Source organism: Danio rerio, chromosome 16, assembly GCF_049306965.1.
Source record: "Danio rerio strain Tuebingen ecotype United States chromosome 16, GRCz12tu, whole genome shotgun sequence".
NCBI classification, from domain to species: Eukaryota; Metazoa; Chordata; class Actinopteri; order Cypriniformes; family Danionidae; genus Danio; species Danio rerio.
Window position 1 is genome coordinate 38958140 of NC_133191.1, and position 14471 is coordinate 38972610.

General features: G+C 35.8%; 1 protein-coding gene across 20 annotated transcripts in view; it reads left to right on the forward strand.

The window, feature by feature from the left end:
* Positions 1-14471, forward strand: part of map7d1a (MAP7 domain containing 1a) — a 111582-nt gene that overhangs the window by 38181 nt on the left and 58930 nt on the right. For all 20 annotated transcript variants that reach the window (NM_001326399.1, XM_073925171.1, XM_073925173.1 and 17 more), the window contains one exon: positions 1281-1478. In NM_001326399.1, coding sequence (NP_001313328.1) covers positions 1281-1478 — 198 coding nt within the window. The remainder of the gene's footprint in view (positions 1-1280; positions 1479-14471) is intronic.

The following is a 14471-nucleotide window of genomic DNA, read 5'->3' on the forward strand; positions in this document are numbered from 1 at the left end:
TTCACATCATCTGAGGAGTCCTGTAAGATTAAACTAAGACGACAATTCCTACGATTCCACCCTCAGTCACGGCATCATCAAAATATGCCTTTGTTAGTTGTGAATGTTCGCCCTCTAGTAGATAAAATTTACACACTCTGCCTTTAAGTAAAAAGGAGTGTGAAAAATGTGCCTTAGAATTAGAATACTTACCCCCAAAATATCTTGGTTATGTAAATTAATGGCCAATAAGGATGTTTACATTTTGATTTCAAAAATATGTAAACACCCTCCTAGTTCTTGCTTAAAACGTTTTAAATGTGATTGGTGATTGAATGTGATTGATAATGTATTTAATGGCAACAATTAAGGCTGGAAAGTGTAGAGGTTTCTATTTTAAGCTATATTGCCCAGCTATACTCTGATATCTCTCGAATGTTGATCACTTTACCCAGTCTGTAATGTTGGCCAACATCAAATCGGACTCTAACCCAAGTCACACTCTTATCAGTGAAAAAAAACAGGTGATCTGTCGAACCTCCTCCTCCCTGTGTGTTTACTGTCTCGACATGACATCATGCTTTTAAGGTGTCAGACATATCATTTGTTTACTTGCCAATTTTCTTCTGTGAAAATTTTCTATTTTGACTTTTAGTCTGTTCAAGGATCCAGGTAAGCAAAACATTCATTAGTAGGTCTGGGTATCCTTAAATCTTTACAAATCTTTACAGTTGAATTTTGACTCAGGAAGTAATGATCTGTTGTGGGTCAAGGTGGTGCATTGTGAAGTTCTACGATGAGATTGCTCATAAATAAGATAAGCTCTCAACAAGCTACTGATGGTTTGTGACATTTGTCATGTTTGAGTTGCCAGTTGCTGGAAGATTTTACAATGTTACAATCTTATGGTTTAGCCTTAAGCATCTTAAATGGTCTTATAATTAAGCCTGCTTTTCACTGCAAAATTGATGTGGAAGTGGAAGGTGGCAAGATCACCACCGTTTGCTTGTGTCCGCAGAGCAATCCTTCAAACTACCAATAATCAATTAATTGTAGAGCTGTTGAGGTTTATATCGAGCGGTTCAGAGGCATGACTTCTGATCGTTTTGTCTTTGCTGTAGCAAAACATTCTGTAATCATCTGTGCAAATCAAACAAATCGATCTGGATTTAATCTCAGCGGAATGTAACTGTGAATGACTCTTCTGCGTAATCACACATGTTGTTGTCCTGGAATGAAGTTCGACTGGTCTCCATTTCTCGGTTGAAGTTTCTCAATCCTTTTTTTGTCTTCTGTCTCAGATCCCCCAGCTGTTTCAGAGACCAATCAGAGCGATCCCTGTTCAGAGGAAGTTATCCCTTCTTCAAGAACAGAATTGGGCCTTGATGCTGGCACACCTACAAAGATGGATGCCGCACAGAAGCCATCTACTCCAACGCAACCAGACGTCATTCCAAAGTCCCCCGCGAGGTCAAGCGGTAGCCTTCACCCCAAGAAAGGTCAGTACCTTCAAGACTGCCTGCTCTCCTTCAATGGTGGTTGTGATTTTTCCAAGTACGATGTGATCCTGGATTAACATCTGTGTTGATTCTAGAACATCATTTTTAGTAATTTGTAATCGATACCTAATCCCTAAAGCCTGGTATATACTTCTGCGTCAAGTGACCGGCGTAACCCACGGCACATGCAACGCGCGTAGCTGTGCATTTATACTTCTGCGCGCTGTCTCTGTTGGTCTGCATTAACACTTCCGAAACGCTAGTTGGCAGTGAGGTGTTAATGTTCCTCTGTGTCGAGTTTCCTCGCTGCTGTGTTGCTTTTCCTGAACACTTCCGGGATGTACAAGTGGCTCAAAATCGCTCATTTTGAGGCAGGAACCTGCGGACGTGCAACAACTTTAACTATGAGGTAAACACAAAACTTTCCATAAGGAGCTCCTTCACGGGACTCCACACTTGTAAACAATCGCTCCATCAGCCTCGCACCATTCATGCGGCTCTCGGTCCCGCCCAGACTCGTCAGCGCTACCAAGCCGACCAATCACAGAGCTTGCGCTACATGTCATTGCGACGTGTAGTTACAGTTTTTGAGAGGTGCACGTCAGCGACGCCAACGGCCACGGCGAAGGGCTATGCGTCAGCGCCGTAGCATACGCAGGCGTTTGACGCAGAAGTATAAATCAGCCTTAACCCTCTACCCAACCCTAACTGTAAATTATTCTAACAATGCTAGCTATTTGTGTAAACATAAAAGGTGTTTGGGTTTGCATGTTTCTGGTTGATTGAAGCTGGTCGTTTAGTTCATTTATAAAGTTGATCAGTTGATCATTATTGAAAGGCTTTGTTTTCATAAACAGCACGGATGTGAATGCGTCTGAATGTTCTGATTGGTTGGAGTAGACGTCTCACGTCAGTGTGTCCTAATCGTGAACACGCTCTTTCCAGGAATTTTCCTTCTGTGTTTACACAGAGCCGCATTCCGGCAATTATTGGGAATGTTACAACTTCTCATTCCAGAAACGAATTTACCGGTATTTTCAAAAAGGGCCTGTCCACACATGATCACTATCAGGAAGTTTTCCAGTACTTTTCCACAAAGGTCTGTAATGTGTGAAAGGGGCTATTGACTTACATTGTGTCATCATATTAATGATGTCATACACCCTTGATTTCCAGTTTGGTTTTATAGAAAGCAATTCAATTTCAAACACATTGTAATATATTGTATATTTTATTAGTCAGACTGGACTAAGCAGCATTATAACAGAACTCCAAAATATATTCAGTATGAAAACAGTGCTGCTTTCTCCCTGCTTAATCACAACAGGAAGAGCTGGAAGCAATTGACTATGGCATAATAAAAGCTCTGCTGCTTTCATGTCGCTTTATGGTGTCCGAATCAGTTTGGTAGTCTTGGTCATTATAGTTTGGGTTAGTATAAAATCTTGAGGTTTGTAATGACAATAATAAATGTATAATTAACTAGGGTTGTGCAATACTGGTGTACAATAGTTCCTCTCTTTAATGTGGTTCACTTTTTATGGCTTTGCAGTTTCACAGATTTTTTTCACTGCAATTTGACATTCTTTGTTTTATTTTTTTTTTTAAGTTCTACATCCTAAATGGCTGTAGTCCATTATCGGTCAATCTCCTCCATGTTTCCTGTACAGTACAGAGTGCATTCAGCTTGCCAATTTAACATAAAACTTCAAACGCTGGCAATGTGAGTTTCAACAAGGGTGCAAAAAAGGTTGTATCTGTCTGCAGCAAGACCATCGTAAAAGGGGTTGCACACCAGATACACCACAACACGCCACGCAGTGTCATGCATTTTAGAATTGTAAACATAGGTTTATATCAGAGTACGCACAATGGTGCCGCTAGTCAGCAGCTGTCTGTGGTGCCCAGCTACAACTCAGGACACTGTTATGTCATACCACAGATCGCCGGTGTGTGTTACTTCCTACTGCGTGGTGCTTCCGGTGTGCGACCCCCTTAAGGATGGAGTTTGCTTTAGTTTTGGGGATCAGTGACTGCAGGAAAAAGAACATTACACTGCAGGGCTCAACAATAAGGACTGCCCGGTGGCCCGGGGCCAGCGTGAAAGACACTCGGGACAGTAGACAGGATTGTCACTGGCCCCTATCGGCCAGTAACGATGAGAACATTTTTTTTTTTTTTTTTGTAACCTGGTAACAACCAGTACAGCGAAAAGATGGCAACATGGCGGCAAAATTAAACAATGAGGCTAAAAGAAAATGTCTGTTTCTAAAGGCTTAGAACCATACATGGGTACAAAATTAAGAAACTGAAAAAAAGAACAAACAAAAAAAAAACAGTTGTCAGTTTGGCAAGCCATTTTTATAAAAATTATTTAGAATTGCATTAAAACACCAGCACATTTTTCCTACTGCTCTTTCATTTGCATAAAATCTTGAATTTTGCTCGTTATACATTTATTAACATATTTAAAATGTTTAAATTCTAGATTCACAGGCATAATTTTGCCACTATTTAAAATATGTGGCTAAGAAAAAGCTATTAACTTTTTAGTTTTTTTGGTGGGGCTAGTGAAAATTTTGGCAGAGCAAGTAAAAATCTCAACCAATGGCCCGATCGGACCCGTATAAAAAATCCTTAGCATTAAACCCTGCCCTGTATGCCCACATTATCCGCACAAAAGCTAAAAAGCTTTATTAACCTTTTGCTGATAGTGATAAATCTTTGTACCTGACAACAAGGCCTGGTTTTTCAAAAGGTTTAATCCTGATAAAATTGATCCGGATTTAGTAATCCTGTTTTTGTAATCCGTAATTACGTAATCCAGCTTACTTTTTGAGCCAGTTTTTCAAAGCAACATCGGATTGGATCAATCTGATCCAGATAGGAACTTTTCAGGATCACTAAATCTGGATAACCAGTGCTCAAACAGGATAGGAAATCACAATATAGAACTATAGATATGTACAGAGCAACAAGTAGAATAGCCAGTGTGGGGTCAATATAACTTTATTTTTATTTGAAATAAAAACACACACATTTAAAAAAAACTAAAAACTAGAAAAAAAACCCCACTCCATCCTCCTCCAGCAGTCCGCTCATCTGAGACCTACAACACAAACACTGTACATTGAGGATATTTATAACAAGTTTCAATTATAGATGTATTGAATTAAAAAAAAAATACTTAATGTCAAAACCTCCACAATAATTTCAGACTTCCTCATCTGATGTGGAGAGACCAGCTTGTCTGAGCGGAGCCTTTAGGAGGTGCTTGGTTTGCTGCAGTTTGGTCAGAGTCAGTTGTTCCTCTGCCAGATGAAGCTGTGCTTCTGGACTTTCAATCTCTTTCTGCAATTGTTGAAAGTGATTTCAAAAATCAGTGATTGCCATTCTTTGCATTTTTTTGGTCATTCTGATTTTCAGAATAAATATTCTGAAAACAAAAATATTTTGTGATGAAAAAAAAAAAAAAAAAAATATATATATATATATATATATATATATATATGTATCAATTAGTGACAGAATAAAATGTATTGTTTTTGGTCAATTTTGACAGCTGTTTGGGGGATTGTTTTATGAGGCCAAACTCTTTCTACTTTGCTGTAGGCCTATACTGAAAGGCTGAATACGTTAAAGCCTATCTAATCACTGTAGCCTGACGGATGAACAAGTACAATTAAAACCTTATCAATAAATAGGATATCTTTGAAGTTATTGCATGATCTCAATATAATATTGTTTGATACATTTTTAAAGTTTTCATTACATTTTGGGCATGAAATCCACACTGAATCCACCCTTCTGATAGGATCAGTTTAATCCAGGTTTTTTGGATTAAACTGATCCAAATCCTACTAAAAAGATCTGAAAAACTCAAACTAAAGGTTTGATCCGGATCAAAATCAAGATTGGATCATGTGATCTAATCCGATTATGTAATCCGTTTTTTCTTTTGAAAAACCCATTTTCAAGATTTGATCCATGATTTGATTTGTTATCCAAAATCCTAGTGGATTACTTTTGAAAAACCGGGCCCAGGTTTTGATCTTTGGTTTCATTCTATAATACTGGACTTATTTTTCTATGAAAGTTTGAGAGTGTTAAAACAATAAAGAAATGTGTCAAAATGTTAATGCCTGTCTGAGAAAAGTGTATAAAGTGTGTAGTGAGGGGTTTTACAACCTTAAAACATCTATAATATTTGTAAAAAATGAATAAATAAAGCTGACTACTACGCGGATTTCGCCTATTGCTGGTTGTTTTTAGATATGTGATATTGTTGTTAAATGTTGCGATAACGATATTTCTTATCATGTAACTAACTTCCAAAACACAATTTAATCAGCAATTTGAAAAAATGTACATTTATGTCATGATCATGCTAAAATAAACATGTATTTTTCTGAGCTATTTACCTTTTAAGATAAGTCAAGGTGCAAACAGAGGTGGGGATGAAAATAAGAAAGGCCCCATATGATTGCTCAGATTTGAATAAACAACCTATGCATGCATCACACAAATGCTGAACACATAAAACTAATTAAATTTATTGCACTTTCCCTGTGTTATGGATAATATATATACTATTATTGTAATAATGATAATTATTCCGATATATTGTGCAGCCCTAAACACTGTAAAGAAAATGCTGGGCTCCACACAATTAATTTATGTTGTCATTTTAGGTCAACTGTCCCTTTAAGGTGTTAACATGAAACCTGCTGGCTCTCCCCCCTACATTACCTGTTTTTTTTTTTTCCCAACACAACATTAATTGTAATAAACAATTCGCTCCAGTCCATTCAAAATAATTTTCCTTCAATGTGAAGCATTTGGGGAATTTTTCAGAGAAAGAAGACTGTCATTGTGGCATAAGGTTTACCAGTCTTGAAAGCTAACAGGGACATTTGTTTACTGACCCAAAAAGAATTTCCTCAGTCATGCCTTTTGTAAATGCTCCCAGAATTGAGTTACTTTTGACTGCGTTACATTAATGTTTGAATCGGATCCGGCTAGTGAGGTAAATGTTGATGCTAATGCTGATTTGTGAAGGCTGGCGACGGGCACTTCCTAATCGCCTCTGGTCATCAGCTGAGGTGGAGCAATGAAACCTGACTGGGCATCACATTTCACGGAGCTCTGCCAGCCGAAGGGATTTAACCCTCCTGCCTGCTTCTGTCACGTTCATAGTATAATGCCTTCACTTGTACGAGCGCATGTACATTCTTGTTAATGGGAGAGTTGTTTGGGTTGGAGAAAGTAAGCAGCTTTTCTTTGCCTGCTTCATTGTTGTCGCTTTATATAACCAAGGATGTGGTTGTACATTGTTTGGTGCATGTTTAATTTAGTGGTTAAAGCAGGTTCAGCCAGGGCCTGACTGGATATTTATATTGAGTTTAATGTCAGTTAGGGCTGTGCAATTTTATTTGTATTTTTTGGACAGATATGGCGATTTCGATTTGATTTGCGATTTAATTTTGTAGTCAAGCGTCAGCTCAATATTTTGTATCATACCTTCTTACTGATAAAAAGCATTGAGTGTTAGTTTGGAAAAAAAACTGAAAAGATATTGACTAACTTCAACGTTTATTCAAATTTGTTTATAAATATTCAGAAATTAAACACTAGTTTTTCTCTAGAGCAAACAGTTGTGAGTTATGGCGTTAGTTATCTCCTGGTGCCTTTGTGATGTTATTTCAAATGGTGTGACGGCTATAAATGACTCTGAAATTGTAATTTGCTGTTGCTTGCCACCAGATTGAGTGTCATTGGCAATACTTTTAGTTTACTTTTTAGCAAGACATTCCTCATAAAGCTGCCTGTGCTGCTTGTTTAGGTGCTAGTTGTTGTATTTTCTCGTGCTCTGGCAACAATTCTGCGACAGCTCTAACAAATTCTGAAGTGGCAGACGCCATCAGCCCACTTGTCCGCGTTTCCTGTTTGTTTGTTTTATTGTGGGCTTTCCGCATTGTTTGGTCGCACAATTCTGATTGGGCAGAACAAAAGTGTGCTCGCTCAATTGGATGGTAAGACTGTCACGCATAGATGGCAGTCACACATTTCCTCTGGGTGGGGGAAATTATATAATGCATATATAATTCATATCGCAGCTAATTACAACATTTCAAATCACGATTACGATTCGATTTAGATTAATCGCAGAGCCCTAATGTCAGTTGTAATGTAGTGTTATGTTGTCCATAAGCAACAGAAGCCAATTTGTTAAACATACTCTTTTGGAATTACCTGTTTTTAATGTTATCAGACAACAATTTTTATCTGCAGATACTTTAAATGAATTATTTTTGAATGTGAATCCTTTCAAATTTTTTTTTTTTTTTTCAAAAGCAAACTTTAAAAAACTGTTTTGGATTTTTATCTTATTTATTATTATTATTATTATTATTATTATTTATGTATTTTATTGTATGTGTTGTTTTTTACTATCGCTGTATTTTTATTGTTATGATTTTTTTAGTATTATATAAAAAGTAGAGGTTTATCGGATCACAGTTGATTAATTTGTATGGATCACAACCCACAGTTTGGAACACACGTCACCTGCAGATTAATATTTTTTTTCTTGTAGATCCTAAATTTGTAGTGATCGCAGAGAGATCGCCTCGCCTCATTCAAATCACATATCAAAGCATTTAGGCTGTTCTGTAAAATATGATGATTATTCAGGATGTGGTGGGTTTCTTAGGTTATTAAAGGTGTTTTCTGTCACTACATGTTTAGCCTGCCTTAATGCTTGTAGGGTAAGCTGCACAATTAATCATTAACAGATCATCATCTCAACAGCCACGTGACATAAATTGTAAGTAATGGTGATTTGCATATGTTTATAAATCCTTCTAATGGCTACATTCAAATCTGTGTTTGAAAAACGCAAAAATCAAGAAAGAAATTTAGCCTTTAATCTTTTGAGTTTACAAACAGTCAAATAAGAAGAACAGAAGTACTGTGATAACAGTTTATAGTGTAGAAAAAAAACACTGATGTTTATGGTTTCATCTCCTTTTTGGCTGATGCGAAAAGTGGTCCGATCTGTGAACAAAAACCATAGTGTGATCCGAGCCATTGGATTTGAGATTCGTTACACAACTATAAAATAGTGATATTTATAGAATGTCTGGTTTAGCTATGAAATAGCCTGAGAAAATTATATGGCAATACATTCAAAACTCAATCTCAATGTTTTCCATAAAAAAAGAATCATTGTTTTGATCTGTTTTATCCTTGTAATGATTTGCATCGCCTTTAGGAGTCACTTAACTAAAAGCAAAGTTTGGGGGGAAAACTGTAGTGGTGTGACATTTTGGAAAGATTTGAATTAACCATGAAATAATCCAAATCAAGCATAAACTGATGAACATCACAGAAAATATTTAAGAGAAAAAAGAATATGCTTCGTAGTATGGAAGGACTTTAGTATTATGTAATTAGTATTATTATGTAAACACATTTCTATAAATTCACACTAATCCATGCATCTATAAGCATTACAATAAATAAAGAGGAATTAATATTGTTTTATACATGTCAGTGTTCATAAAATTTCTTAGTTAAATGGAATAAAGGCAAAAATTCTAAATCTACATGTAGATAAAAAACACACATACACAACTGGTGTTCCTTATAATAATACAATAATAGATTTGAATTTATTTATTTATTTATTTATAGGGATATTAACAATTATCAATTTAACAATGTTTAGAGTATTTAACAGTGATCAGCAAGTCAAGTGACTAAGTTTTAGCTTTGATTTATATCTTCAGTCGACTATTTATATTTAATCTTTTTTTTTTCTGGTTCATCATTCAGTCAAGGGCGATTTAATGTTTTAAACTCCTTCACACTACCGGTTGTGCACAGTTCAGCTCATCTCATCATAAAATATACTGCTGCTGTCAGGCTGAACATCTTGTAAAAAGCGAACACTGTGTTCCACTGAATATTTCCCTCCATCGATCCTGCTGCCTCACTCAGAATATATTAGTTGTGTGAAAAAACACCAGGAGACCTGAAGCAAGGGTAGAGCTGAAGTTCAGACATTAGCCCCTTTCACACAGTGATACCGGTAAATATCCGGAAAATTTCCGGAAGGACTTTACCGGTATATTCAAAAAAGCGCTGTTCACACAGGCGAGGACGTTACGGAAATTTTCCGGAAAAGAGCATTCACACATCCATTCCAAAATACCGGTAAATTCTGACATCATTCACCACAAATGAGCTTTAAACGGCTGCGTTTGTATTTGTAAACATTTGACTAAATTACAAACTCTGTGGATGATCAATATTGTGAACAACTTTCGCAGGATCACTTTCGCATGTCGAGATGTTCAAAATATGTACGTGTGCTGGCGCTCACAGGCTGTTTCACAGGCACACGAACGTAAACAAACAACGGCTTATCATAAGCATCTCATCGATGATTATTTACACAGTTGGCATTAAGAAGAACATATAAACGTGATCTGACTAACTTCTAGCAGCTAAATGTGTCTGGAAAAATATTCAAAGGCTTTTATCCTCACAAACCGCGCGGACGTAAATGCGTCTGACTGTTGTGATTGGCTAAAGCAGACGTCTCACGTCAGCACGTTCTAGACGTGCACGCGCTTATTACGGGAATCTTCCTTCTGCGTTCACACAGCGCAGCATTCCGGCAAATTGCCGGTAATGTTACAACTTCTCTTTCCGGAAAATAGCCAGAACGAATTTACCGGTATTTTCAAAAAGGACCTGTTCACACATACACCTTTCCGGAAAATTGCCGGCAATTTTCCGGAAAGGTCTGTATGTGTGAAAGGGGCTATTGACTCATACTTTAGGCTGTTTCAAGGATGAATCATCTCTTTTTCGCCCCTCACCTAACCTGTTGCAGCTCACTTTTATTCTGGTTGTCTGAAAAATACATTTAGGTTTACATTTAGTCATTTAGCAGGCGCTTTTGTCCAAAGCGACTCACATCTAAGGAGGCATTCAGCAATTCAACAAGAAGAGGCAATACATACAAGAAGTGCTAATTATACAAGTGAACTGTTCTCAGAGAATTAGGTGCTAGAGTAAGTAAGGGAGAGTGTTTTTTTAAAGAGAGAGAAGAGTGAAGAGTGTTTCTACAGGTGGTTTGTCAAGCCCACTCACTTGTGTGAACCACACTTTATAAATAAAACTGAAAAAAGAGCTTTCAGCACTCTAAATTAATCAGTTTACAGTGACAATTTACATTAGGGAAGGGAACACATTATAACTAATAAGAGGTTTCTGTCAATAAACATCTAATTGCTGTTTAGCGATTGGAAGTAAAGTTGGTTTTGTAGCATTTTTAAGAAATGAGGTAAGAGATCTAGAATATGGTAATATGTAGATACAGAAACTAGAATATGTAGAATAAGGCTTTATTAGTAATGTATGTTGTTAGTAACGAATGTAGTCATTTGAAGGCTGGTAAACAGTCAACTAGTTAATGTTAATATGTTATGCTTTCAAATTCTTCTGTCTCTTCCATTCATGATCTGTTTTGAAAGCTTCTATTATATTTACTGTTATAATATAGGAAATATTTATGTTATGTATATTTATATAGTGAATTTATCATGTATAGCCATGCAGTCAAAGTGCTTCGCAATCATCAGGGGGGTCTCTCCACACCACCACCACTGTGCTGTATCCATTTGGATGATGCGACGACAGCCACAGGACAAGGACACCAGAGCGCTCACCACACACCAGCTATTGGTGGAGTGGAGAGACAGTGATAGAGCAAATTCGGTGGATGGGGATGATTGGGAGGCCATGATGGTAAGGGCCAATGGAGGAAATTTGGCCAGGACACCGAGGTTACATCCATACTCTTTTTCAAGAAATGCCATGGGATTTTATTGACCACAGAGAGTCAGAACCTCGGTTTAACGTCTCATCCAAAAGACTGTGCTCACTGACAGTATAGTGTCCCCTTCACTATACTGGGGCATTAGGACTCGCACAGACTGCAGCTTGAGTGCCATCTGCTGGCCTCACTAACAACACTTCCAACAGCAACCTAGTTTTTCCCATGTGGTCTCCTATCCAGTTACTGACAAGGCTCAGCCCTGCTTAGCTCATGTCATTAAGGCGATGAATCGGCTAATTCTCATTATGCAAACAGTTGTTTATAAATGTGTTGTTTTTAAAACTCTTTTATCTGTATTATTTCATTAATTAGTTTTTTTACTATTTATTTTTAATAGACTTTGTTTATTTATCTATTTCTGATTTCAAAAATAAGTAGAGTTTTATAGAATTTTCTACATTATAATATTATCATAATTTACTTTTTTATTTCTTTCCTTTTATTTTGCCATTTCAAGTATTTTTCTTAATTTTTTATATAGCTTTCAATTGTATTATTTTTAGTATCATGTTGTTAAACAACTTTTAATATTACCTGCTTTTCAATATTCTATTGATGAGTTCTTTTGTTGTTTGCATGATATTTATACCCATGTCTATTTCTTGCTCTAGGGTACGATGCTCTTAGTGCCAGAATCCATAACCATTAGGCTTCACCATTTGTTGATCTTGTCATTTTTCTTTTAGTGGTTTTATTGGAACAGCAAAACCTTTATAAACTTGTTTGTACTTCGATTTTGCACTTGAGTTTGGATAGTTCTGGTCACGAATGCTGACTCGTCAATAAAGCTTTCAAAGCATGCAGGTTCTGCATGCTCTTCAGGAGTTGGGCAGATCAGTGATTATAAGGGCTGGGGATTAGTTTGATTCAATTCTGATTCACAAGCTCTCGATTTGATTCCAATTACAGTTCATTCAAAGTTGATTTAATACAAATGTTATTGATCTTATTCTGCAATGCGGAGGTGCGCTTGTTTTTGTGCTCATTTTAGAATTTTCAATTCAGTTGCCTATGGGAGAAATTGCTTGGAATAATAAACTTCAGTAAACGATCAAACTACTTGCTCCACAAACAAGTGTGTTTATGACTATGCATAAAAAGAAAAAGAATATAGTAACAAAACATCAGTTTGCAACATGAAGCAAATTAACATGCTTTTTTTAACATATAAAAATCAATGAAAGTGAATGAGACATGAAGTCTCCAGCCAAAAAGATTCTAATATCTGCGGCCACTTATACTTGGAGAAAAAGGTCAATAGATATTTCTAAAAATGATCAGTGAACACTTTTTTTTTCAGGTGCATGTAATGGATGTGTAAATATAGAACCACATGGACAGATGTATAATACATGTTTTTAGAAAAATTATAAATTCTACTTATTCTACTTGCATTAATAAAGCTGTAAAACCTATTTAGGCAAGAGATTATTATGCATCAGCAGCATCAGCAGTGTATTGTTATGCTGATGTGCCTTTAAGACCTTATACATAATACTTCAAACATACTCCATACATATTACTTTCTCTTTAGACTTGACTAGTTACCTGAACACTTGGCAAGATGGCCATTTTCACATATAAGCTTTTATGTTAAAGACCTCATGAAGTGCTTTAAAATGTGCATTTTTTTCCCGAAAGTTGACATACTTTTAACAGGGTTCATACGGTCATAAAAACCTAGTAAAGTCAAAGAATTTTGACATGGCATTTTCCAGGCCTGGAAAAGTTTTGGGGAAAAAAAAGCCCAACAAAGTTTTTTAATGGTCATGGAAATTAGTTAACAAATATCTGTAAACTTGAATAAAGGTTAGTTGTCTTTTTTTCTATCTTTGGCCAAAAGCATAGTCTCACATTATGAATGCTGTGTAAGTATTTATTCATTTATTCATTCATTTTCTTTTGGATTTGTCTCAATTTCAGAGGTGCCACGGTGGGAATGAACCACCATGTGTAAGCATTATCTAAATACATTTTACATACAATAGATATATAAAATAAATTCAAACTAAATAGATTTGTTTTTTGTTTTGTGTTTTATGATATGCTGTAATATATATATATATATATATATATATATATATATATATATAAATATATATATATATATATATATATATATATATATATATATATATATATATATATATATATATATATATATATATATATATATATATAAACATGAAACATTATGTCATGAAAATTTACTTGAAAGTCCTGGAAAAGTCATGAAATTGTAGTAGTAAAAGTACTGTCTGTTTTTACTAAAACTGAAACATAGAAACAGCCAATAGTGTTTAATTTTTACCACAGCTCTGACAGTGGGAGTGGCTTAAAACAAGCACATCAAGGTTAGAGCAAATATGATAAGTCTTGAAGGGGGCGGGACATGTCAGATACTAGAGAGCATTTCATTGGTTAGAAGTTTGAGAAAAAGCATGAGGTGACCTCAAATATATTGTTGATCTATTAAGGCAGAAGTGACCAACTGCAAGTTTCAGATCTTTAAATCAGGTTTATACTTTTTAAATGTGAATTGTCACTATTTTCGAGCACATTAGCTAATCGATTTCCTTAAACCTATCTTATTGATATTAACACCTAAAAAAACTTTACCTTCAAAATGCAAGTATCCACAAAAAAGGGATGTGAAATGTGCCATCGAACAGCTCATCACTCTCTTTTATTTTTATTTTGAACTACTTTTCAAACACAAAATTATCTCTTTTTTTTGCACATTCATTCGTGTTTTTTTTTGCGGTTCTATTGTATATAAGCACTACATCGATGTGCAGGCAGACTATAATTACGTGTTTACAAATTTAAGCAAATTGAACATAAAACTATTAAGTTGTCCCAAAGAAACCTTAAGAATTGTGTTGTTTCAACTTATTTTAGATAAATAGTCTGAACAAGCAGCAAAATACATTTTCTGAGTCTACAAGTCTGTTGATTGACATTCCTATTTATTGCCGTTGGCAAGCTCTCACTCTGGGAGTCACAATCAACACTTAGAAAGTCCCTGGATTACAGAATATAGAAGAAAAGACAACAATTCAATGCTTTTGTGAATCTGTATT